At 51.4% G+C, this 25,690-nt stretch overlaps 1 protein-coding gene across 1 annotated transcript; it reads left to right on the top strand.

Moving 5' to 3' along the window:
• The first annotated feature begins 18,208 nt into the window (after nucleotides 1-18,208).
• TENT5B (terminal nucleotidyltransferase 5B) lies at nucleotides 18,209-25,690 on the top strand. The gene is made up of 2 exons (XM_040229719.1): nucleotides 18,209-18,645; nucleotides 23,808-25,690. Exons 1-2 carry the CDS (start codon nucleotides 18,382-18,384, stop codon nucleotides 24,834-24,836), a joined length of 1,293 nt encoding a protein of 430 aa, XP_040085653.1. The 5' UTR covers nucleotides 18,209-18,381; the 3' UTR covers nucleotides 24,837-25,690.

Here is a 25,690-nt window from a genome sequence, read left to right as displayed (position 1 = left end):
GATGCAATCATGGGGGGCATGGAGGAGCAAGGCTCCCTGGAGAGCAGCCCATGGGGGGGCCTGCTCCAGAGCTCCCTGAATCCATGTGCCCAGAGGCCCCACTCCCACCCAGCCCACCGGTGAGAGCCCGGGGTTAAGGACCTCTTCCTCCCTGACATCTGCTGAGGTCTCCACTACGAGGTGTCCCAGTCCAGGAGGCTCCTCCCTGGAAACTGCTGCCTTGGCCCAAATTCGAATCAGACAGCAGACTTCCTGGCTGGGAGGTTTGGGAGGTGACTGGACAAGGTGAATGGGCACGTCTGTCCTGATGAGAGACAGCACATGGTGACTTCTGGGGGCCGCTTTCCAGTCGCTGGATGAAAAGAGCAGCATCTTCTCCAACCTGGGTGGGGCAGGAGGGGAGCTTTTTAGAACAAGGAGGAAGCACTTGCTGCCAGAAAACATCAGGTCAGGGTCAAGAGCTCGGATCTGAGCTGGACTGTCTCAGCTGAAATCTCAGCTCCATCCCTAACTAGCTGTGTAAACTTGGATAAGCTACTTGACCTCTCTGTGCCTCAGTTTCCTCATCTGTAAAAAGGGAACAATAGTAGTACCTCTCTCCTAGGGCTCTTAGGAAGTTTCAACTAACGAACTGAAATTTGTCAGGTCTCAAAACAATGCCTGACACCAAGTGAGCTCTATATAAGTGTTTAAAGAAAGAAAGAAAAGATATTAGTGACTTCCATTTGAGAGTCTCTTCGGTGCTAAGCAAAGTTGTGCCAGGTATTTCATTTACATTACCTCTAATCCCCACATTCCTCTATAAGCTAGGCCCTTTGTACAGATAAATAAACTGAGACCCAGAAAGGTGAAGTCACTTGCTTAAGCTGAACTAGACTAACTTGACCAGCACTCCTAACTACCATGCTTTTTTTCTCCACTACAATGGCAGAGGGATGGATGAGACGGCCTCCCAGAGGCCTGTCGTGGACCCTCACACCCACGCTCACAGCACAGACCCCTCCAGTATATAAAGCATTCCTGGCCTCATGGAAGCCTGGGAAGATTTTCTACTTTGAGGATAACTAATAACTCAGAGCACAACCATCTCATTAAGCAATTATTCTGGGAGCGCCAAGGCGAGGAAGTGACCTCACTGGCCGCTCAACACCGCCCTGCCGCTGGGGATGGAGGTAATGGGGATAATCACGGCAATGGTGGTATTGACATTGATGATGATGTTGTCAAGTGATGGAACAGGTGACCGCTGTCAGATCTCAATGCTGGTGGAGGAGATGACAGGGCAGGTAATTGACTTGAAGGTGGTTAAGGAAATGGGTCCCTCACTCAGGTGTCTGTCAGCCAAGGGCTGACAGGTGCTTGGGCTGGGGATGTCCCCTCTGGTTTCAAAGATGTGCAAATGAGGTTTAAAATAGAATGTTTGATTCTCAACCTTGTGCTGTCTGAATAAAGCAGTTTATTTGGGGGGGGAATAAAAAAATAGATCATAGCATTGATGGAGAGGTGACAGCGGTAGTGACGATTAGTGGAGTAGATCCTGTGGTGGGAGGCTCTCAACTTCTATCCCACCCTCCTGGATGGGGAGGGCGGGAAGTTAACGACTGCATTTCTCTCCCTTGCAGCACTGACTTGTGGAACAGGCTCCCCATATTAGATTCATTCCAGTACAATCTGGAAGGCTAACACAAGGCACAGTCCTCTCAGGGCTTCAGTTTTCTCATCTATATATTAGGGATTAGTAATAGAACAGTGCCAGCTGCATCATAAGTACTATTTATAATTTGGTTGTAGTAGTGGGTGGTTCTTCACTTTGCTTTGTTATTTCATTTATTTATCCTTTTAATTTTGGCTGCACTGGGTCTGAGTTGTGGCACATGGGCTCTTCTCTAGTTACACTGCTCAAGGTTAGTTGTGGCATGTGGGATCTTAAGTTCCTGGACCAGGGATTGAACTCAGGCCCCCTGAATTGGGAGCGTGGAATTTTATCCACTGGACCATCAGGGAAATCTGGTTTTGTTTTGATTTTTTTTCTGCTCCCTTTTGGCTGTTTGTGCCAACCCATAAGGTCACAGTAAGAGGAGGTTTTTCTGCAGCAGTGTTCTGGTATCAGGTCCAGCTTCCTGCTTTCCCAGAGACAGCGACCACTGTGAATGTGACGGTAGCAACCTCTTACCTGCAACTTCCTGATTCCTGGACTGAAGCTTTAGAGGAGTGTTCTTGAATTCACAGTGACTCTCTTGGTGGGTCAGTTCTATGTTTTTCTGGGAAGCATTCTTAGAAGTGTGGCTCATCAGTCTCTCCAACGGTTGTCCTGTATTAAATATCTTCCTGCTAAAAACACCTAGGCGGGGTTTCTGTTTTCTGTACTGAACACTGATAAATACCGTTTGAGAGTCTGAGGATGGTTAAAGCTGTTGATGCTTGAGGTCACAAGACATGGATGGTGATGGTGTCTGGTGAAGATTACGGGGCTCAGCTGATGGGCGTTTGATCTTGAGATTGATGGAAATAGTGATAATGACAATGTCAAGTGGTGGAGGGAGATGGCAGCCAGAGTTGAGTATAAGCAATAGAACCTGACTCTGGCTGGCCTCTGAGGAAACGAAAGCTATGGGGGAGCTCCCAGAATGGACACAAAGCCCAGTGATCCAGGCTGAGATAAAGGGCAGGAAGCCAGGAAGTTACAGCATTGGACAAACCAGCCCCTCTGCAAGACAGCCAGACAGAACTGTCACCATCAGAAACCACACCAACCACCGCAACCAAAGGACCTTTCTGAGTGAATTCTAAACCCTCCTATATTTGCATCACTCACTCAAGATTCAAAGCTCTGGGCTGAGGCATCTCCACTTGGCCGAGCCCAAGTCATGTGTCCATGCCGGGGAGTGGGAGGAGGGGCCTGTGGGCCCCTTAGCTTCAGCAGTAGGTTGTCCGTCAAGACTCATGTAGTGGGGCTTCCCTCTAAAGAGAAAGGGGGTTTGGCTGTAGGGCAGCCAAAAACCAACAAAAGTCTGGTGGTAAAAAATAAAATAAAAATTTATTGAATTGTAAGAAGGAAAAAAACGAAAGGAAGCCAGGTGATAACAATGACATGAAGCCTGGAGGAGATGCTGCCTTCTTTATTGAAACCCAAGTCAGAGGCCTCTGGATCTTCAACACTGGCCAGACCCGAAGCCCCTTGCAATCACCTATCTTCTTCTGCTGCCACTACTACTGGTGCCCAGCAGCGCCCTAGTCCATCCTTCACACTCTGGCCAAGTCCGGATGGCACACTGCCCCTTACCATTACAGCCCAGCGCAGAGCAGAAAGCAGGCCAGGTCACTCAAACAAGATGGTAGCAATGACCCAGGAGAATACAGAAAAGAAACACAGACATCTATTCACTTATTCCATGTCCTTTTATCGGCCACCAGCCAGGTACCAGGTACAGCAGAGAATACAGTCCCTACCCCACGGAAATTACAATCTGGTGGGAAGACAGTCGAACCAGTGACATGCAAGGAGATGAGGACGCTGCAGGCAGGAAACTCGAGGAGAATGAGATAGAGAAGAACTGTGGGAGCCTCTTGGGAGGTGGGGTATAGGAAGGACCCTGAACTCAAGCTGAAGCTGATGTGCCGAGACCTGGGGCGACTGTGAACTCCAAGACCCTGAGGCTGGAACACGCTTGCTGTGCTCATGGGACAGACAGGTGGCCCATGTAGCCAGAGCAGAGGGAGCTGGGGTTGGAGGAGGTGAGGTTAAAGTCAGCCAGGGAGGGACCTCCCTGGTGATCCAGTGGTTGAGACAGAGCATCCACTGCAGGGGCACAGGTTTGATCCCTGGTCAGATCCCACCTGCCATGGGGTACAGCCAATAAATAAGTAAATAGGGAGCCGCAGAAAAAAATAGTTTTGGGGTTTTTTTTTTTCCTATCAATGGAAGGCAACTAAGGGCCATCCTTTGATTAGAGGAATGAGTGGGGAAGAAGATGGACCAGGTGCAGGAAGGGGTACAGGGTCAGTAGAGGTGAGGGCAGGGCTTCCCACCATGTTGGGCTCCTGTTTCCTCAGTGAGATAGGAAACTAGGTCATCACTGCACAGAAGTAGGAGATGGCAGGACATGTGTCCATGAGGCCACGTCAGGCTTCCAGTGTCCTCGACAGAGGCACGATACAGCCCTGGGGAGGCCCTCATCCTCCTGGGCACCTCCTGGCAGTCCCCCTTGGGGGATGGAGGTATTTCCTTGACTGAGGTCAGTGGTAGCAACTGAAGCCTCAACCATCACAAGTACGACATCAGTCAGGGTCATCATCACCATCACCTTCACACCAATAGGCACAAGGGCAGGACAGGAAACCCTGGAGGGCAGCCCGGCCCTGTGTGCTAGCGGGACCCCAGCCCTACCTGCCCATGGATACAGCGGTAGGCCTGGCCCGGGACAGAGCTGGTGGTGTGTTAGAGCTGGCTCCTCCTGCTTGCAAGACACGATGCTGCGAATCTCTTCCCAATGCCACACGCAGTGACAAGACATAGGTGGCTACAAATCAAGACAGTGGAGGGCTTTTGGTTATTTTTCCTGGGTAGTCAGTTGCCCAGCAAACCCTGAGGACAGAGGCCTTGACCTACACCACTTGCCTCTGTAAACTCCAGAGGCTGGAGCAGAACCAGCACAAGGAGGGTCCAGAGTTCTGGTGCTCAGGTCATCTGGAGGGAGGATATTGGGTGGAGGTGGAGGTGAGGGGAGGTCCCGTCCCCTCAAGACACACCTGATGGTTACCGAGAGACTGGGCATCACCAGAGCCTCTGCTCCAGCCCAGGAGCCTAAAGGAAGCCTGTGGATTCCCAACCGGACTGTCTGACTCAACCTATTGGGCTGGGTCTGTCCTGGGAGGGACCAAGGGGCTGCTTCTCCCTGCTCCCTGATCCCAAGATGAGCCCCGACCTTGGTCATAAACTGGACCTGAGCCTGGTGACAAAGATCTCCACCCAGGCCCAGACAGCACCCCACCCTGGTTCTGGGTTGGGCTATGATGGGGCCACACATCTCCCACCTCTATCTGTGCCTGACATAGGCTCAGCCCTAAAATCATGTCAAAGCCCAGCCCTTGAGCCCAGAGGGGAGCAGGCCTGGCCAGGGGTTGGCTCAGCACCATCCACCTCTGCAGTCAAGGCGTAAGATCCTGCCTGGGAAGCAAACAGTGTGAAACAAAACCAAATAAAACCCATCACCATCTCCTCCTTGTTTTAGTGACACATCTTCATCTTCGGAAACAAAGCCTAAAGGCAAAGCATATTTTCTAAGACCTAAAGAAAGAAAGTGAAGTCGCTCAGTCATGTCTGACTCTTTGCGACCCCATGGACTGTAGCCTACCAGGCTCCTCTGTCCATGGAATTTTCTAAGCAAGAGTACTGGAGTGGGCTGCCATAGACCTAACCCTTCCCCATTCCTGTCAGGCTCTCTCTGTGACTTGGAGATTTCTTGCCCTAAACGCTCCATCCCCACTGTCCGCAAACAGAGGTCTCCAAGTCACCAGCAGGACAGGGAGCTGTAAAAGCCCCAGGAACTTCATCTGAGACCCTAGAGGTGGAGGCCAGGGCCTTATCTGGTATATGGGCCAGATCATTCCTCTCTACAGCCTCAGTTTCCCCATCTGTAGAGTGACAGCTTCAGCTTTCCAGCTCTAATAGCCAAGGATCTTGGGACTGCCCTGGAAGTCCAGTGGCTAAGACTGTGCTCCCAATGCAGGGACCCCGGGTTTGATCCCTGGCCAGAAAACTAAATCGCATGTGCCACAACTAAAAGGTTTCACGTGCTGCAACTAAGACCCATTGCAGCCAAATAAAAAAACATAAATTAAAAAAAAAAAAAGTCAAGTATCTTGATGGGAATTTAGGGCCCCATGTTCAAGGGTTGGAAGGGTTGTACTTCCTGGACAATTCAGACCCACGAGATACAGGAAACTTTTCCTAAAACACGCATGGGATACTGGGTTCAAGTCCTGGGATATCTTCTTAATTGTTCTGATTCCTTGCACTAATGACTTGGCTTCTCTGGACCTCAGTTTTCTCATCTATCAAATGGCAGTAACACCAAGTTTCTGAGGATCAAACGAGATGGAAGAAAGGAAGAAAATTCCCTGGTGACTCAGCGGATAAGAATCCACCTGCCAATGCAAGGAACATGGGTTTGATCCCTGGTCTGAGAAGATTCCACATGCTGAGGAGCCACTGAGCCCGTGCGCCACAACTACTGAGCCCAAAGGCTGCAACTACTGAACCCACATGCCTAGAGCCTGTGCTCCACAATAGAAGTCCGCACACAGCAACATGAGGGTAGCCCCCACTCTCTGCAACCAGAGAAAGTACCTGTGCAGCAAGCAAGACCTAGCACAGCCAAAAATGTATAAATGAAGCAGTGTGTCAAGTAAAAAAAAAAAAAAGTGCTTTTAGGGTGTGGTGCAGTTGTCCTGGGAGGGAGGGGCATTTGGCATTCCTGTTGTCATGGGTTAATGCTTGGCCTTCCAGCAGAACTCAGAAAGTGGATTGGTCTGGCCAAGCTCTCGGGTGGGAGACCTCCTCAGTCTCTCCGGAACCCACTCCACCGCCCAAAGCCGGCTCCAGCCCTGCATAAGCCAGCTGCCTGGACTCCCCGCCTCCCCACCTTAGAGATGACAAATTTTCCTCACTGGCCACGAAGGGATTGCAGGGCTCAGAGCCGGACTGGCCTTGGGGGATCCTCAGGCCCCGTCCCTTTATAGTGGCCCAGACGGGAGGGCTTGCTCCAGGAGGCACACAGTATGTCAGCAGCAAAACTGGGCCTCAAACCCAGGCCTCTCTGCTCTACCCTGGCCCCTAAAATGGGGTCCTCTGGACTCCTTACAGCAGCAACGCCCCAGCTGGTGCCCCAAGTCAGCACCCTGGCCAGGCGGGGACTCTGGGAGAGAGGGCTGTCTAAGGGATCCCTCCGTAGTCATCACGCCCTGCTGGGCTCCTGCCTCCTCCAAGAAACCTTCCCTGATTGGCACCCACAGGGTTGGCAGTGAGTTCCCTCCCACATACCTCCTTTGACAGAACACCCGCTTAAAGGTGAAAGGTGTCGGTTTGCCTGTTTGCTGGCCTCCAGACTGAGCGTTTCTCAGGAGAGGGAACCTCTGGATTCATCTGGGCTCCCCACGACGGAGGCCTAAGTCAGACCTAGGGCAAAGGAAGGAGGGAGGAGTGGGAGACAGAGGGATTGGAGGGCGCTCGGGCAAGAAGACTGTGCCCTGGGCTTTACTGGGCCAAGCTGCGAGCTCCGTCAGGATACAGGGTGGGGCCGACGGGACGTGGGAGTCAAAGACCCCGCCCCTTCAGACGTCAATTCCCGGGCCGCCCCGCCCTCCCCAGCGGCCAGAACCCCCCGGCGGGCTCCTCCCGTGGGAACTGCTGTCTCGGCAGCGGGCACCCAGCCACGTGGGTGCCAGGAATGAGGCTTGGCGGCAGGGCGGGCGCTTACCTGGGTAGCGTTTGTTCCGGGCCGTCTCGACGGGGCTGCACCTCGCTCGGGACTGGGAAAGGGGCGGCTCTGGGCGGAGGCCTCGCTGGGAAGGCGGGTGCAATGCGTGGATCCAGGGAACAGAAGACATTTCTTCTCCAGGCAGCGCGCCCTGGAGCAGCGGCTGGGCAGCACCCGGGAGCTGGTTAGAGCTGCAGGTTCTCAGGTCCTTCCTCAGACCTGCTGTTCAGAATGCACTTTAACAAGATCTTCGGGTAACTCCTATGCACATTTCCTTTTGAGAAGCCCTGTTTTGCAAGTGTCAGCCGGCCTATGTATTTACAAGGCAAATAAATAAATGTCTACACATTTCCAGTTAATACAATGAATAACTCATGGGTGTACTGCATGGTAACTAAAAATAATAATGCTGTATGGTAATTCAAAAGTCGCTGAGAGTGGATCTTACAAATTCTCAACACAAGAAAAAAAATGTAACTAGATGTTAGGTAGACATTGTGGAAATCATTTCAGTGTATACAAATATCAAATTAAGTTATACATCTGAAACTTAAATGTTTTATGTCAATTATATAGCAACTAATAATTAAATCACGAGGGAAAAAAACATGAACTTCATTTCTTCTTTACGTTTCAGTTAGGGCATAACCTTGATTTTTATTTTTAACAAAGATAGGAGTATGTGAATAGGATATTTTATCTGTGAATTTCATCCCATTACAGGAAAGCAATATTGCCAGAAGTGAAAGTCACTCAGTCGTGTCTGACTCTGCGACCCCATAGACTGTAGCCTGCCAGGCTCCTCTGTCCATGGACTTCTCCAGGCCAGAGTACTGGAGTGGATAGCCAGTCCCTTGGCCAGGGTATCTTCTCAACCTACGAATCGAACCCAGGTCTCCTGCATTGCAGGAGGATTCTTTACCGTCTGAGCCACCAGGGAAGCCCAATATTGCCAGAAACTTATTATAAAAGAGGGTGTGGGATCTGCTGGGGCTGGAAACCCACGGATGAATACCCACTCCTATTTTTAGTCTGCAGTGTCAGCCCTGAGGAGAGAGAAACGGGAGTAGGCAGCCCCTGAACCTGAGGACCTTAACTTCTAGTGGGGGAGATGAGACAGATGTACGTTGCTGCCTCCTGAACCTCAGTTTCCTCACCCATGAAATGGGCATAAGCAGCCATCAGTCAGGGATTCCCAGATAGCACTGGTGGTAAAGAATTCACCTGCCAGTGCAGGAGACCTAAGAGACAAGGGTTCGGTCCCTCAGTCGGGAAGACCCCCTGGAGCAGGAAATGGTAACTCACTCCAGTACTCTTGCCTGGAGAATCCCATGGACAGAGGAGCCTGGCAGGCCACAGTCCATGGGTCTCAAGAGTCAGACGCAACTGAAGCGACTAAGCACAACCATCAGTCATGTCTGCCTGCCTCCCCAAGGGGCTGGACAGGCTCAAATGAGCTTGGGGACAAGGAGGGTCTTTGTGAGCTGCCTGGTACCTGAGGGATGTGAGGCCTGAGAGCGCCCTGATCACAGTTATCTTCTGGTGTGTATCTCAGTCCTTCAGGGTCCAGCCCTCAGGCTCCTCTTTTTCTCCCAGAGCCTCCTCTGCCTCTGTGGTCTCACTCTCTCTTCCGCCTTCCTCCCTACCCCCGCTTCCAGAAAACCCACACCTGTCTGAACCTTGCTCCAAATTAGAACTGTCTCTGCAGAGAGCAAGCATGCACCGAGTGCTGGATACAAGCCAGGATCCCTGCTGCACTGGATCTTTCATGCCAGTCCAGAGACCTGGTAATAATACCCCACTGAGCAGAGGAGGTATTACTCACTTCATGTATTCTGATGGGACTTCTGGTCCCATCACTTCATGGCAAATAGATGGGGAAACAATGGAAACAGTGAGAGACTTTATTTTCTTGGGCTCCAAAATCATTGCAGATGGTGACTGCAGCCATGAAATTAAAAGACGCTTACTCCTTAGAAGAAAAGCTATGGCCAACCTAGGCAGAATATTAAAAAGCAGAGGCATTACTTTGATGAAAAAATGTCTGTCTAGTCAAAGCTACAGAGAAGGCAATGGCACCCCACTCCAGTACTCTTGCCTGGAAAATCCCATGGACGAAGGAGTCTGGTGGGCTGCAGTCCATGGAGTCGCTACGAGTCGGACATGACTGAGCGACTTCACTTTCACTTTTCACTTTCATGCATTGGAGAAGGAAATGGCAACCCACTCCAGTGTTCTTGCCTGGAGAATCCCAGGGACGGGGGAGCCTGGTGGCCTACTGTCTATGGGGTCGCACAGAGTCGGACACGACTGAAGCGACTTAGCAGCAGCAGCAGCAGCAGTCAAAGCTATGGTTTTTCCATTAGACACATATGGATGTGAGAGTTGGAGTATAAAGAAAGCTAAGCACCAAAGAATTGATGCTTTTGAACTATGGTGTTGGAGATCCAACCAGTCCATCCTAAAGGAAATCAGTCCTGAATATTCATTGGAAGGACTGATGCTGAAGCTGAAACTCCAATCCTTTGGCCACCTTATGTGAAGAATGGACTCATCTGAAAAGACCCTGATGCTGGGAAAGATTGAAGGCGGGAGGAGAAGGGGACGACAGAGGATGAGATGGATGGATGGCATCACCGACTTGATGAATATGAGTTTGAGCAAACTGGTGATAGACAGGGAGGCCTGGCATGCTGCAATCCACGAGGTTGCAAAGAGTCAGACATGACTGAGCAACTGAACTGGACTGAACTGAGCAGATGAGAAAACTGAGGCTCAGCGAAAGGGAGTGGTTTGTGCCCAGGGTACACAGCCAATAAGAGGCCACACTGGAACAGGAACTCAAGCTTTTGGCTTCCCCGACACTGGACTTTCTTAGCTGGAAAACAGAAACCGATTTTCCATGACCTTGAGGAGGACTCTATTCACAGGCCCACCTCAGAGATCTGCCTGAAGCCACACTGCACCACGCCCTGGTTCTAGAAGAGTGCTCTTCCCTCTGGCATCCCTCACTTGTCTCACGAATCTTTATAGACTCCAGGAGTTGGGATACCCAGAAAACAAACTCTCTGCCCTTCTGTCGATTCTGTTCCAACAAAGAGGCAACATATAGACAGGTAAACACACAGCATGATGTGTAGATGGTGCCGGGTGCTATGGAAACAATAAAGCAGAGGAGAAGGTGGGGAGGGGAGGTTGCCATTTATTATTTTTTAAGTTTTAAAAAAGATTTATTTATTTTTGGCTGCACTGGGCCTTCATTGCCGCACCTGGGCCTTCCCTGTGTGGCATGAGGGGGCTACTCTCCAGTTGCAGTGTAGGAACTTCTCATCGCAGTGGGATCTTCTCAACCAAGGATTGAACCCCATGTCCCCTGCATTGGCAGGCAGATTATTAATCACTGAACCACCAGGGAAGTTCCAAGGTTGCCATTCTAATTGGATAGTTAGAGAGGCCTCACCGAGAAAAAGACCTGGAAGAACTGGGAAGAAGTTATGTGGCTAAGAGGGAACAAATGTGTCGGGCAGATGAAAGCAATTACAGAGTCTCCGAGGTGGGAGAGCTCTGGCTTCGAGAAGATCAGTGTACCCGCAACAGATGATGGAGGGCAGAGGGGGAGGAGATGGGGGTGGGGTGTCCCATGGAGCCTTGTGCAGAGTGGAAGGACTCAGGCTTTTACTCCAGCTGAGATGGAGGCGTTAAGACACATGATCTGACCTATGCTTGAAAAAGATCACTCTGGCTGCTGCGTTGAAACCACACTCTCAGCAACAAGTGCAATAACAGGAGGGGCCAGCAGGGGGGCTCCAATAATCCAGGACAGGGGGGCGATGGCCACGGAGCTGGCAGCAAGCTGGGTGAGGGGCGAGATGGGGTCAGAGTCTGACCCGTAGATTGAAGGTAGAGCCCACAGGACTTGCAGACACATTTGATGTGGGATGGGAGAGGAAAAAAAAGAATATGAAATGGTTTCAGATGTTCAGCCCAAGACTGGAAGTTGCCATATGCTGTGGGAAGAGCGATGCAGTTCAAGAATTCAGTTTTTGACGTGCAAAATTTGAGGAACATAAAGAGACACGGAGAGATGTTGTGTAAAATTAAACAAATGAGTATAGAGGTCAAAAGAGAGCTTTGGGCTGGAATATATAAAGCTGGGACCTACCAGCAGAGAGATGGTATTTAAAGCATGAAACTGAATGAGATCATCAAGGGAGTGAGTGTAGACAGAAAAGCTAAGAGGACCAGGGAATGAGTCCTGGGCATTTCACTGTTTAATGGTGGAGGGGATGAGGAGGAAATCACAAAACAGTAGTCAGTGAAACAGAAAAATCAGGACAGTAAGATCTCTTAAAAGCCAAGTGAAGAAAGTATTTCAAAGAGGAGGGAATGGCCAGCTGTGTCACATGCAATTTATAGATATAGGAAAATATGAGGATTAAGAATTGACAGGACTTCCCAGGTGGTCCAGTGGTTAAGAATCTGTCTATCAAAGCAAGGGACACAGGTTCAACACCTGGTCTGGGAAGATTCCACAAGCCGCAGAGCAACTAAAACCCATGCAGCACAACTACTGAGCCCGAGTAGAGTCTTTACATGTGAGAAGAATATGTTGGGTGAATTATATCTCAATAAAGCTATTTTCAAAAAAAATTGATGATTGGATTTACCAGTGTGAAAGTGACAGGCGACCTCGACAAAAGCAGTTTTGGTCTAGTGGTGGGAACAAAAGCCTGACTGAAGTGTGTTTAAAAGAGAACAGAACCAGTGATGGCAGCAAGTGTGAACATTTTCAAGGAGTTTTGCTATACAGATGGTGCTCTGCTTACAGTGGTTCGATTTATAATGGTTCGACTTACAATAGTTTAACTTACAAGTTTTCAACTTTGAAAGTGGAAGTGAAGTCGATCAGTTGTGTCCGACTCTCTGCGACCCCATGGACTGTAGACTACCAGGCTTCTTCGCCCATGGGATTTTCCAGGCAAGAGTACTGAAGTGGGTTGCCTTTTCCTTCTCCAGGGGATCTTCCCGACCCAGGGACTGAACCCAGGTCTTCCGCATTGCAGGCAGACCCTTTACCCTCTGAGCCACTTTTTCAACTTTCCGATGGTACAAAAGCAATACTCACTCAGTAGGAAATGTACTGTGAATTTTGATCTTCTCCCAGGCTAGTGATATTCAGTACAGTACTCTCTCATGATGCATCTCAAGTGGCAACAAGCTGCAGCCCCCAGTGAATCACACTATCACATCACATTGAGGGGAAACAACCAATACACTTAAACCATTCTTTCACTTTAAGCACAGGATTCAATAAATTACACGAGATAGGGGACTTCCCTAGCAGTGCAGTGGTTAAGACTCTGGACCTCCAATGCAGGGGGTATGGGTTCGAGCCTTGGTTGGGAAACTAAGATTCTACATACTGTCCTCAGAGCAGCCAAAAAAATTTTTTTAACAATTACATGAGATATTCAATTATTAAATAGGCTTTGTATTAGTTGCTTTTACCTAACTGCAGGCTAATGCTAGTGTTCTGAGCACATTTAAGGTAGGCTAGGCTAAGCTATGATGTTTACTAGGTTACATGTATTAAATGCATTTTCAACTTAGGATATTTTCAGACACCGTGGGTTTATGGAATGTAACCCCCTCGTAAGTCAAGGAAGATCTGTATAGAGAAACGGGATAGAAACGTGAGACATGAGACTTCATGGTTTTGTTATGGTTTTTTTCTGAGATGCAAGAAGTTATGTTTAAGTGCTGATTGGATTGATCCAGGAGAGGGGGAAATGGCCCAAGTGAAGTCCTTGAGTGGGTGAGAGGCAGGGAATCCAGCGTGTGAGTGGAGGGGAAGCACAGAGAGGGGCAACTGGGGTTCATCCAAAGTAGCAGGAGGGAGGGACAAAATGCGGCGCAGACTCAGGGACTGGGTAGAAGGGATGTTGCGAGTTTGCGGAAACTGCCCATTGATCACTTCTATTTTCTCAGTGACGTAGGAAGCAAGGCCAAGAGCTGAGGGAGGGCTGGGGGGAAGAGCTATCAGGGACTGAGGAGAAGCAAGATGTTGTTTATAGGAGGACTTGCCTGATGGTCCAGTGGTTAAGAATCCACTTTGCAGTGCAGGGGATACCGGTTCAAGCCTTGGTCAGGGAACTAAGATCAGGGCAAACTAAGGCCACATGCTGCAACTACTGAAGCCCACCCACCACCGGCGCCACCACCGCTAAGAGCAGTGCAACCAAATAAATAATTCTGCTTTAAAAAAAAGGGGGGGGAAAGAAAGAAATTGTCTGTAGGACTGTGACAGAGTGACCAGACTGGGTCATATGGTAGGATATCAAGACAGTGCTAAGGGGCCCCCGGAGGAGGGCGGGGGTGACATTAAAGTGAAACCAATCATCACGGCTGTGTGTCTTCCTCCAACTTCTGTCAACTGTGTGGGTGCAAGTGCAGGGTTGTGGTTTTGGATTAACCAGGGTGTGGTTTTGCCAGGTGAGTGCAATTTAATACAAAAGGAGCAAGGGGGTTGAGGGCGTATGCGAGGAAGTCATTATAATGATGGTCCATGGAATCTAAGCTGGTGAAGGAGGAAAGTCAGGACATGAGGGAGGCAAGGAGCAGTAGGGGAAAAGGTGGGAAGATCAATGGACTGAAGGTCCTGGTGGGTCTGGAAGCGATGGAGCCGGGGTTCCGGAGGGAGTGAGCAGAAAAGACAGAAGGCGGTGTCAGGAGGATGGGATACTTGATAATTAAATTACACAGGGTAGGGGCACAATTATGAGTAATAACAAGGTCTGGGAAATTATCTTGGCCATGAGGGGCTGAGGCAGGGTGGAGGACAAGAACCACGGGAGGAGGGAATGGATGTTCTCCATAGGGGAGGGTCATCTATGTGTCACTGAACAAACCAAGTCATCCTCAGACGCAGGGCCCTGGGTAGCGCATGGGCTTGGGATCCAGCCAAACCTGAGTATGAAGCCCCTCTTGCCCACCCCCTCTCATGGGGGTCATACTCAAGTTGATCAGCTTCTCTGAGCCTCAGTTTTCTCTCATGCAAAACAAGAGATCACTCCTAAGTCAAAAGATTATGTTCTGAAAATTGAATGAGCTGTGCAGAAAGTGCCTGGTGTGGTTTTAGGCACGGGGTGCTCTGTAACGTGGGCGGATCCCAGGATGTTCCTGTCTTGGGTCTCAGAGCTGAGGAGGGGCCAATGTAGGGCCCAAGACTCTCCCGGGACCCCTTCTCCTTTCCCACCATCTCAGACCATAGAAGGTGTGAGTGGAAGAGCCTGACTCCCATTTCTCTTCCATTTTACAGAATAGGAAACTGAGGCCCAGATAGGAAAAGTGACTTAACGTGTGTCACTGTGACTCAATTATCATACAGAGTAAGTTCCATTTTAAAATCAGTTGAAGTCCGGATTAAGATAGGAAATGTGTACGAGGGGGGAAAGGCTTATATATAAAATTTGAAAGACAGTTGGACTCTTCAGGATGTACTTTAGCCATCATTCCCCTCCATTCACTGCAACAATTAAAAGTTGATCTTGGTGAAAATGAAACCCTATGAAATTACCCCTGCTGTCTCTCTTCTCTCTCCTCTTCCTACATCTCCAAGTCACACCCCCACCCCAGCACTGACATTGAGGTCCTGTGATTGGTCAAACATTAGACTAATTAGCTTTGGAAATAGAAGTATCAACAAAAGGGTGACTCATAGCCCCTGAATTTGCCAATTGCTCCTCCTAGCCCTCCTAGAAAGAAGGGGAGAGGAAAAGAGACCTCTTAACTTTCCTTCTTTAGAGATCTTAATTCCAGGGTACGAAGTGGGTGCAGCACCAGCCCACTCTCACAAGACCCAATCGTGAGTAGTTTCAGCCCTTGCCAGTCTCCTTGGGGCAAATCCTTTCTGCTTTCTGGACCCCAGTTTCCACATCTACAAAGTGGGAAGAGAGTAAACAAAATGATTATCAAAGAGCCTGTCAGCTCAAGTCTTCAGAGTTCTAGGAATATGTGGCTTGGCACCATATCTGTTGCCTTAGCTGTCCAGGGACAAGCATGGGGAGACGGCCGAAGTGGATTCAGCAGACACAATGGAAATATCACTTCCTTAGGGAGGCTTTCCACAACTGCACCATCTAACAATGTATATGAATCTCTCTGGTTCTCTTCCCTCTCTTGAAAACTGTATCTTTTTCACACTCACACATATGGTTGCTCTCCTTCCCATTGCCCTGTTCTATTTTCTCCCTAACACTATTAGAAATGTCTTATTTATTTACTTACTTGACTATGGTCTTACTACACTAGAATGACAGTTTGAGAAGGGCAGGGATCTTGCTATCATACCCCAGGGCCTAACTCAACACCTGGTACACAGTAGGTGCTTAATATGTCAGTGTTGGTTGATGAATGAATAAATAAGTGGATGAATGGATCCTGAGGGTGGTACCAGGGCTGTGCCAAGCATGACTGTGATCTCTGCCAACTCTTCTAAGAAGAGCAGTTGGGCAAGAGGACTTTGGAATCAGGAGACCTGGATTCAAGTCTCACAATGCCCATTAGTAGTTGTATGACCTTAGGCATGTCACTTGACCTCTCTAAATCTTAGGTTCTTCATCTCTAAGTTGAGGATAATGATGCCACATCTTGAGATGTATTTTTAGGAATTAGAGGTCATGTGTATAAAATATCTGTGCATAGTAGGTTACCCAGTAAATGTTACTTTCCCTTCTTTTCCTCCCTCTGCTGGGACATGGAAGGGATCGGTCAAGGGTTTGGAGACTCTGGGTTCAGCTGAAGCATGTTTCTTATCTAGTTCTTATCTTTCAAGAGAAGGTAAAACAAAATAGCAAGCAACTGAGCTGAGGACAGTGCATGCGTGAGGCTTGCCCCAAGTCACAAAGCCAATGAGTGGAGCAAATAGCAGATTACCACTCTGACCCCAGACAAGCTGGAGAGAAGGGTCACGGGCAGGATCTTGCTTGCGCAGGCCTGCAGATAGAGGAAACAGCTGCTCTAGTCTGAGTCAGGTTCCTGGGATCTAGTCCTAGGTCTGTCTGAGGTAATCTGGTGACCTTGGAATGTAGCTTACTATTTCTAGGTCTTGGTTTCTCTGTACATTGGACACATTGCTCTTGCCCAGCCTACCTTACAGAATGGGGGTGTTAGGAGAATTATATTTAAATAATTGTTAGAAAAATGATGTTTAATTTAAAAGAGAATACTGCAGGGACTTCCCTGGTGATCCATTGGCTAAGATTCTGCTCTCCCAATGCAGAAGACCTGGGTTCAATCTCTGGTTGGGCAACTAGATCCTATATGCTGCAACTAAAGACTCCACATGCCACAGCCAAATAAATAAATATTTTTTTAAAAAGAGAGAATATTGCAGAGATGAATCAGACTCAATTTCTAGAATTTTGCCACCAGCACCTATATTTAAAATAAGAAAAGATTAAACATAATAACAATAAGCCTCATCCCACTAGGCTCTGTAAAGTGGGAGAGAAAAACATGTAAATGTATTATTTCAATACAATGTATGAATATGTTTTGCCAACTATAAATAACCAAACCAAATTAAAAAAATATATATTTATTGAGCCCCTTCTCTGGAGTAGATGAGGAAACCGACTTAGAGAGATTTAGGGACTTGCCCAAGGCACACAGGACCTGAGAAGCTAAGAGGCTGGCAGGAAGGACTTCCACCTGCTGCCCAGGAAGCTGCTGCCAGAAGACCAACACTCCAGTTCAGGCTTCCCTCCAACCTCTAGCCCTGTGAAGGCCCTGAGTCTGCTCAAGTGCAGTGGAAAGAGCAAGTGCTTGCAGACTCTCTAAGTGCAGGTTCAACACCAGGGCCTGTCTCACTTGCTGTGTGACCTTGAGACAATCAAGCCCCTTCTCTGAGCAGGTTTCCTCATCCCTAAACTAAAACATGGGGCTTCCCAGGTGGCTCAGTGGGTTAAGAATCCGCCTACAAATCAGGAGACCCGGGAGACATAGGTTCGATCCCTGGGTCGGGAAGATCCCACTCCATTGAATATCCTGCTTGGAGAGTCACATGTACAGAGGAGCCTGGACTACAGCCCATAGAGTCGCAAAGAGTCGGACACGACTGAAGCGACTGAGCAGGCGCACAAACCAAAACATTAACGCTAGCCAGGTAGAGGTGTACTCAGGAGAGTACATTACAAAGTATCTACCTCGGTATACAAGTTTGTCACCTTTTCTCAACTCTGGAAGATTGCCTGAGAGCAGGAGGAGCACTGTGTGAAGTTAACAATTGGCGCAATCTCTCTGAGCTTCTGAAAATAGTGGATGACTAGGACCAGGCCCAGTGATTTCTAAATTCCTTCCAGTGCAAAAAAAAAAAAAAAAAACCTTAGTGGTCCAATTCCGCTACAAACTTCACAGGTCACTTCCTTCTCGTCTGCCCCTGGAGGGCGCAGTCCCTTTAAATCCAGGACTTGCCTTCCGCCCGAGCCAATCACCGAGAACAGAAGTTCTTTAAGGACCAAAGGAGGGAATTAAGCCGGAGCAGGAGGGCGGGCAGGGGTGTGCCACCCAACCAATCGGAATCCTCCTGGCGACCCGTGACTCACGTGCAAAGCTTTGCTGACCAATGGCAGGCGCGTCGAGAGGCGGGGCGGTTCCCGCAGGATGACAGCTGCTCGGACCAATGGGTGTGTCGCCCGCGGCCTATAAGAGTCCGCTGGGCCCCCGGCGACAAGCTTTAGGGTCGGTTGGTCGTCGCCGTCGGAGGTGTGCTCTGGGTTTGCCTCGCCGTCGCTGCTGTCCGGTCCCTGCGTCCTCCGCGTTGGTCGGGGCCCAGCCGCTCTCCCTGCCCTCCTCCCCTTAATCGCCCCCCGGTTTCTGCCGTCGGGGCCCCGGGGCCGGGCTAATGATGCCGTTGGAGAGCGAAACGGAGAGCCGGGACCGGGCGGCTGCACAGGTGGGGACGGCTGCGGCCGCGGCGGTGGCTAAGGCCGCCCTGGCAGGCGGCGGCCCCGACCCGGAGGCCTCATCGGCCTCCCTCGGACAGCACCTGAGCGGGTTGAGCTGGCCGCAGGTGAAGCGGCTGGACGCGCTCCTGAGCGAGCCGATTCCCATTCACGGGCGCGGCAACTTCCCCACGCTGAGCGTGCAGCCCCGGCAGATCGTGCAGGTGAGAGGCACTGGGCGGTGGATAGGGAGTCTCCATCCTGAGGCTCTCGTGGCTGGGAGGCTCCCGGAGTCTGTTCGATTTGTTGGACAGCTAGGAAAACAAGGCTAGGGGAAGGACAAGGGCTGTAACAAAATCGCGCAACCTTGATGGGAGTCCACATCCTACTACCCCCGCATCTCATAATCTTTTTTCCCCACTTGACTTTCCCGTGCCCCGCCCCTTGAGGAGCCCCGATGGCCCTCGGACCGTTCACTTAGGTCCTGGCTGGAGGGGGCGGGAAGTGGGGAGGGACCTGGTCTGGGAGGAAGAACAGCCCCGCCTGCAAGGACAGGAGTTGCCAGGCAGCCCTGGGTGGGTAGCTTTGCACGCTTGAACCCGAGATAGTTCTTTTCATCTCCAAACCGTCATCCCCAGGTCTCATGCCCAACCCTTTCCCTCTCTTGAGATTTAGGAGCAGATTCTGTCTGTCCTCTGCTCCCACAGCCCATGGCTCAAGAGCCCCCTCCGGAAAGCTGAGAAATTCCAGCTAGGACTCCCTCTCAACTGGGGTTGTGTGGCAGGAAGAAATTAAGCATGAGGCACCTGATGCCTGTGTGCTGGGGGGTGGGGGGGAGGCGGTGGGTGCGACATCAGGTGTCCAGTTTAGCTGTTTCTTTCCTTTCCCAAGATTGGAAATGAGGGTTGAGTCTCTGGCCCCAAGCCCCATCTCTCTCCTGAGGAGAAGAGAATTCTGGCAACTCCTTTCCTGTTCCACAGACTCCCTCTTCCCTTTACCTGGCCCTCAACAACCCTAAAATTGCTCTTTCACCTATATAGCCCAGGCACTGTCATGCTCTGAAATACCATAATACGGTAATTACTGTACCCATTTTATAGCTGGGGAAGCTAAGGCCCCAAGAGGGGCCGTGAGCTCCCTAAGATTTCCTAGAGGTGAAAAGCAAACCCCGAGAATCCTTGGTCTTCCCAGGAGCTGGTTACTACAAGTTCAAGGCTTTCCCATTTTCCCCCAAGACTTCCCAAGTTCCCAAGATTCAATTTGTAGGTCTTAGCAGTTAGAAGAAACCAGAAAATCTAGCTGCAATTCCTGCATATTCCTGGCAGCAGATGGGGAAGTAGACATGCAAGCCAGGTAAAGCAGACCACCCCCCATACCTGGCTCTTCTGTCTTAGCTTCCACAGAGGGGGAGGGTTGCTTGTTGTGGGATTACCTCTCCCTCCCTCTCAAGGAATGGGAGGGGGTGGGGGCAGATTCCCTAGGGATGAGTCATCAGTGGCGAGGCATTCCTGGGCTGCCCCGCTGTTATGGGGCAATTAGGAACCAGTTGAGGTTTTTCTCCTCCTTGACAGTCAGGTCAAACTTGGGGCCCCAAATGCTGTATCCCCAGGACTATTATCCCAGGCATGAGCCCAGTGTGGGAGTTCTTCTCTGCAGGGACTTGGGGTGCCCTAAGGGGAGGTCCCTGCCCCTGTCAGTATGGTCCAAACTGCCTTTACTGGTATGTTCTCTGTGCCAAGCCCTGTTCAGGACACCAGGGGCACAGATGTGACTGAGACCCAGCCCCCTGGCTTTCCAGCTACTCCCATCCAGGTGGGGAAGACTGCAGGTCCATAGGAGCTGACTCTACAATGTGATAATAGTACAATGTCTCCTAGACTAGGGTCAGAATACACAGACCAGGGAACTGCCGGCTGTAGGGGGAGGAGGACAGTGGCGACTTAGAGAGTTGACTGGAAGGTTGGACATCTAGTTTCAGGGCCTGGACCACTGTCAGTTCCCTTTGCTGGGCCTGTGCGTGCGAAGGTGCTTCAGCAAAGTCCAGCTCTGTGGAACCCTATGCATTGCAGCCCGCCAGGCTCCTCTGTCCGTGGGATTCTCCAAGCAAGAATACTGGAGTGGGTTGCCATGCCCTCTTCCTGGGGAATCTTCCTAACCCAGGGGTCAAACCTGCGTCTCTAACATTGCCTGCATTGGCAGGTGGGTTCTTCACCAGTAGTGCCCCCTGGGAAGCCCAGTGTCCCTGTTTGTTCAATGGAGATGGGTTGAACTGCTCTCCATTGCCCCTTCTGCTTCCAGAATCCAAAGGGTCCTTTACGTGGCCTGTGCAAATGCCTCCACAGGGAAGAAAGTCCATCTTCTGGCAGGAATTTGTAGCTGGCAGCTTCACAAGCTATTGGGATGTGTATGTGTATGGGGGGCGGGTGGTGGCAGGGGGTCCTGTTTGTGTGTATGTGGTGGGAGATGGTGGTTTGTTGACTTTGTGTTTCTCACCTGTGCTGAGTTGTCCCATGGGTCAAGAATTGGAAACTTTTTCCCTCTCTGCCCCCCACAAGCTTTGCCTACAGCAGTAATCTGGGCATTTAGAGATACGATTCCTGCTTGTACCTGGGCTAGAGGAACCTACTCACCTGTAGGAGGCCCCCACCCCCACCCGACCCCCCAGAACATAGTTCTGGGAGAACTGACTCTACTTAAGTGCAGCCACTTATTGACTGTGTGTCCCTAAACAAGTCCTCTGCCCTCTCTGGGTTCAGAGGATTGAATTAGTCTCTGATCTCTCCAGCTGCAGCCGAAGGGCCTGCATTAGGTGGCTCCAGACTCAAGTTTTGTAAGCCTGCTGGCTGACAGCACCTATGGTCTCCCTGCAGGTCTCAGCAGCAGTCTTGGAGCAGAGTGGTTTGGGGGAGGGCCTTGGCACAGGAGCAAGGAGGGTGCAGCCACTGCCCCGTCCATGGCTGGAAAGTCTGATTCAGGAGGCTCCAAGCTGCCCTGCAGTCTTGGGTGTGGCAGTATCTGGGGACTGCCTGCCAAGTTGGCTGTAGTCACACCTGGGAACCAGACAACAGCCGCTGGCTGGCTGACACAGCCAACCCCATGGCCTGACGCAGGAGTTTTAACAAGGGTACTCCTACCTACTCACCAGGCCAGATGCCATGCCCTGGGGTGGGCATCAGCCTGGGAGCAGGAGCTGGCACTGAGTGAGGCTCAGTCAGCTCTAATGGGACTTGGGGAGGGGGCTGGTCAATGCTGCAGCTCTGCCAGAATCCTTGGGACAAAGGTCTGTGGCCCAGTCCTCCCCTTGGCCTACACGGGCACAGCTGCCAGAATGCGGGAAAGTAGTCCCACAGGCTGGCCCCTTACCTCCAGCCTCCCCTATCTGCCTGGCCAAGGCTTCCCCCAGCCCCACCTTCCTGCTCCCTAGCTACTCTGGCCCTGGGCTTCAGTGACTGGAGGGTTGCTCTCACTTTGAAACTCTGAAGTGGAGAGCAGATTAGAGCCCTAGTTTCTGGTCTCTGCTCCTTCCAAACCCTGGATTGGTAATGCAGTAGAAAGCGGATAGGATTGGAAGTCAGCCATACCTGAATCTGAAGGCACCTCTGGGTGATGGCAACCCACTCCAGCATTCTTGCCTGAAAATCCCAAGGACAGAGGTGCCTGACAGGTTACAGTCTATGAGGTCACAAGAGTCAGACACGACTTAGTGACTAAACCACCCCTGGGTGATCCTGTGTAGGTAATTCACTCCTCAGTTTCCCCATCTATAACTTGGAGATGTTAAAGATCTAATCCCTCATAGGTTCTGGTGAGAAGGCCCAATGCCTGGCCCCCCAGGTTCCTGATGGCCACAATAATACCTTCCCCTAGTCAGGGTCCTCCTCCAGGAAGCTTCTTGGAGGGAGCCGCCCGCCTCAGATTGCCCCACTGCAGCTTGCCTCCTCAGCACTTAGGTGCATTCTTTGCAGTAATTCCCTGGGAGGCCAGCAGAGCAGCCGGCCTGGAGCTGACTTGGCAGCAAGGCGGGGTTGCAGAATCCTCAGGGTAGGAATGCTGCCTGGTCACTTTCGGTGTGTGAAGCTGGGCTGCTAAGAAAACAGTGTCGGAGCCCAGCTCCTCCCTTCTCCCCTCCCTGATGCTAGGCCCAGGGAGATGCCTCTGCTAGAGGAACAGATTTGAGATGACACAGGTTTCCCTGTCATGCTCCTGTGTCAGTGGATGGGGTCTGCTATATTCTTCTCACTTGGCTCGCTTCCCTGGTGGCTCAGAGGTAAAGCATCTGCCTGCAATGTGGAAGACCTGGGTTCGATCCCTGGGTTGGGAAGATCCCCTGGAGAAAGAAATGGCAACCCACTCCAGTACCCTTGCCTGGGAAAATCCCACAGACAGAGGAGTCTGGTAGGTTCCTGGTAGATCCATGGGGTTGCAAAGAGTCGGACATGACTGAGCGACTTCATTTTCCTTTCCTACTTGGCTCAGAAGGCTTCCTGAGATTTTGACCCACCCCCTGCCCAAGAGCAGAAAGAGTCTGGGTTTTAACTCCCAGCCCTGCCATTTCTGAATGGCCTCTCCTCTGAACCTTAAGTGTTTTACTACTAGAAGCCTCAGTTTCTTCATCTGTAAAAATGAGTCTAATATTTGCTTCGCTGGGTCCTTGTAAAGATAAATGAGTATGTCATAATCAAAAGAGCGTGCATGGACTTGAGAATTCAACTGACCTGGGTTCTGGTCTCAGCCTAACTACTCTGTAACTTTGGACATGACTTTCCTGTGCCTCAGGTCCCCCACCTGTAAATTGGGATGATAATACATAAAAATTGGGATTATTATGAGGGTAAGGGTAGTAATGCATGTGAACTGCCAATTACATTCCCAACACATTTGAGCAGTTTGCATCAGGCCTGGCACAAAACTGCTTTGCTTGCAGTTTTAGAGGTGGAATAGCATAGTGGTTGAGACATGAACTCTTGAGTTTAATTCCCAGCTCTGCATTCACCAGCTGTGTGACTTTGGGCAAGGTACTTGGCCCCTCTGTGCTTCCAGTTCCCCATCTGTAGAGTGGGAGTAAGAGTACCTTCCTCATAGAGTTACTGTAAGAATTGTGTGAGTTTATATCCTAATTATAAAGTGCCTAGATCAAGACCTGGCATTTAGTAAATTCCATGCACCTATGTGTTATCATTATTGCTGTTCTGAGTCATTCCTCCGAAGGGGCCACTCTCCAGATGAGGAAATACAGGTTTAGAGAATGAAATGACTTTCCAAAAGCAAACCAGCTGGTAAGTGGTGAACAGTGGTTGTTGTCACTGTGGTTATTGCGTTTAAACCCAGAGCGGACCCCCCGGAAGCCAGGTCGCTGACAATTCTTCCTCCCACCGGCCCCCTGCAGGTCGTCCGCAGCAGCCTGGAGGAGCAGGGCCTGCAGGTGCACGGTGTGCGGCTGCACGGCTCGGCCGCCAGCCACGTGCTGCACCCCGAGAGCGGCCTGGGCTACAAGGACCTGGATCTGGTGTTCCGTGTGGACCTGCCCAGCGAGGCGTCCTTCCAGCTGACCAAGGAGGTGGTGCTGGCCTGCCTGCTGGACTTCCTGCCGGCCGGCGTGAGCCGGGCCAAGATCACGCCGCTGACTCTCAAGGAGGCTTACGTGCAGAAGCTGGTGAAAGTGTGCACTGACACGGACCGCTGGAGCCTCATCTCGCTGTCCAACAAGAGCGGCAAGAACGTGGAGCTCAAGTTCGTGGACTCGGTCAGGCGCCAGTTCGAGTTCAGTGTCGACTCGTTCCAGATCCTCCTGGACTCCCTGCTGCTCTTTGGCCAGTGCTCGCCCACGCCCATGTCGGAGGCCTTCCACCCGTCGGTGACCGGCGAGAGCCTGTACGGGGACTTCGCCGAGGCCCTGGACCATCTGCGGCACCGTGTCATCGCCACGCGCAGCCCCGAAGAGATCCGCGGGGGCGGCCTCCTCAAGTACTGCCACCTGCTGGTGCGGGGCTTCCGGCCGCGGCCCAGCACCGACGTGGGCGCCCTGCAGCGCTATATGTGTTCCCGCTTCTTCATCGACTTCCCCGACCTGGCGGAGCAGCGGCGCACGCTGGAGCGCTACCTCGAGGCCCACTTCAGCGGGGCCGACGCGGCTCGCCGCTACGCCTGCCTGGTGACACTGCACCGTGTGGTCAATGAGAGCACCGTGTGCCTCATGAACCACGAGCGCCGCCAGACGCTGGACCTCATTGCCGCGCTGGCGCTCCAGGCGCTGGCAGAGCAGGGCCCGGCGGCCGCCGCCGCCCTGGCCTGGCGCTGCCCCGTGATCCCCGACGGAGTGGTGCCCTCCACCACCGTCAGTTACTACGTGACCCCAGTGCAGCCTCTGCTGGCCCGGGCCCACGCCTCCTATCCCACCTGGCTGCCCTGTAACTGACTCGGCCCCTGGCCGGTAAGGACTTGGCCACCCCGGATGGAGTGGGGCCTCCAGGAGGGCGGGGAGGACCCGGCCAGAGAGAGGCAGCCAGAGCTAGGGGGACCAGCACTGCTGCAGAGTCAGGCCTCAGACTGAACAAACCAGACTTCTCCCCCGAGGGAGGGCCCCAGAGGACTGAAGGCCAAGCTGGGGTTCTCGGTAAATGGACTTTTTGGTTATTTGCGCCACCCTTTTGGAGCAGCATAATTGTGGGGTGCCGGGGTAATTCGTCTTGAGGGTCAACTGCCTTTAGGAGGAGACAAAGAATGTTTGGGATGGTAGCCTCAAGGCCCATCATCTCAGGCTGATTTCTGTGGCCTAGAAAGGGTGTTTCTGGCTAGGGCCAGCCCTCAGTGACACCAGCAGCCTCCAAGGGCCTGCAGCCCATCAATGGCTAAAATATTGTTATGTTATGGGAATCACTCACTTTGAGTCGGGCTGAACCACTAACTAGGAGGAGGGAAACTCAGGCAGATGCCTAGGTTTGGAGAGGGATAGGTTTAGCTCAGCCCCCTAATACCCCTACCCCAAGCTATCTAGGTGCGCCGTGGGCAGGAACCAAGCAGCCTGGGGTGGAACACAAGCCATGCCCCTGTCAGGGTGCTTCTCCCTTCTCCCACGTGGTGAGGAGCCCTCCTGCTTGGGAGCTTGTTCTCTAGAAGGTGCTGGGTCCAATGTAGCCACAGTCAAGTGATCCCAGGCCTGGTTACAGGGTCCTCACGAGGGAAAGGAGAGGTATGCCCCACTTCCCATCCCTCTGGATTTGTTACTATTTTGCACTTTTAACACCTGCCAATAAAGATTGTCCACACTGA

This window comes from Oryx dammah, unplaced genomic scaffold (assembly GCF_014754425.2).
Source record: "Oryx dammah isolate SB20612 unplaced genomic scaffold, SCBI_Odam_1.1 HiC_scaffold_27, whole genome shotgun sequence".
NCBI lineage: Eukaryota > Metazoa > Chordata > Mammalia > Artiodactyla > Bovidae > Oryx > Oryx dammah.
This window is presented reverse-complemented; position numbering and strand designations above follow the sequence as displayed.

Excerpts from the sequence above, each read along its gene's own strand:
- TENT5B (XM_040229719.1), top strand. The coding sequence starts at position 18,382 with ATGATGCCGTTGGAGAGCGAAACGGAGAGCCGGGACCGGGCGGCTGCA. Across the intron at positions 18,646-23,807 it reads AGCCCCGGCAGATCGTGCAG|GTCGTCCGCAGCAGCCTGGA; the intron begins GTGAGAGGCACT and ends GGCCCCCTGCAG.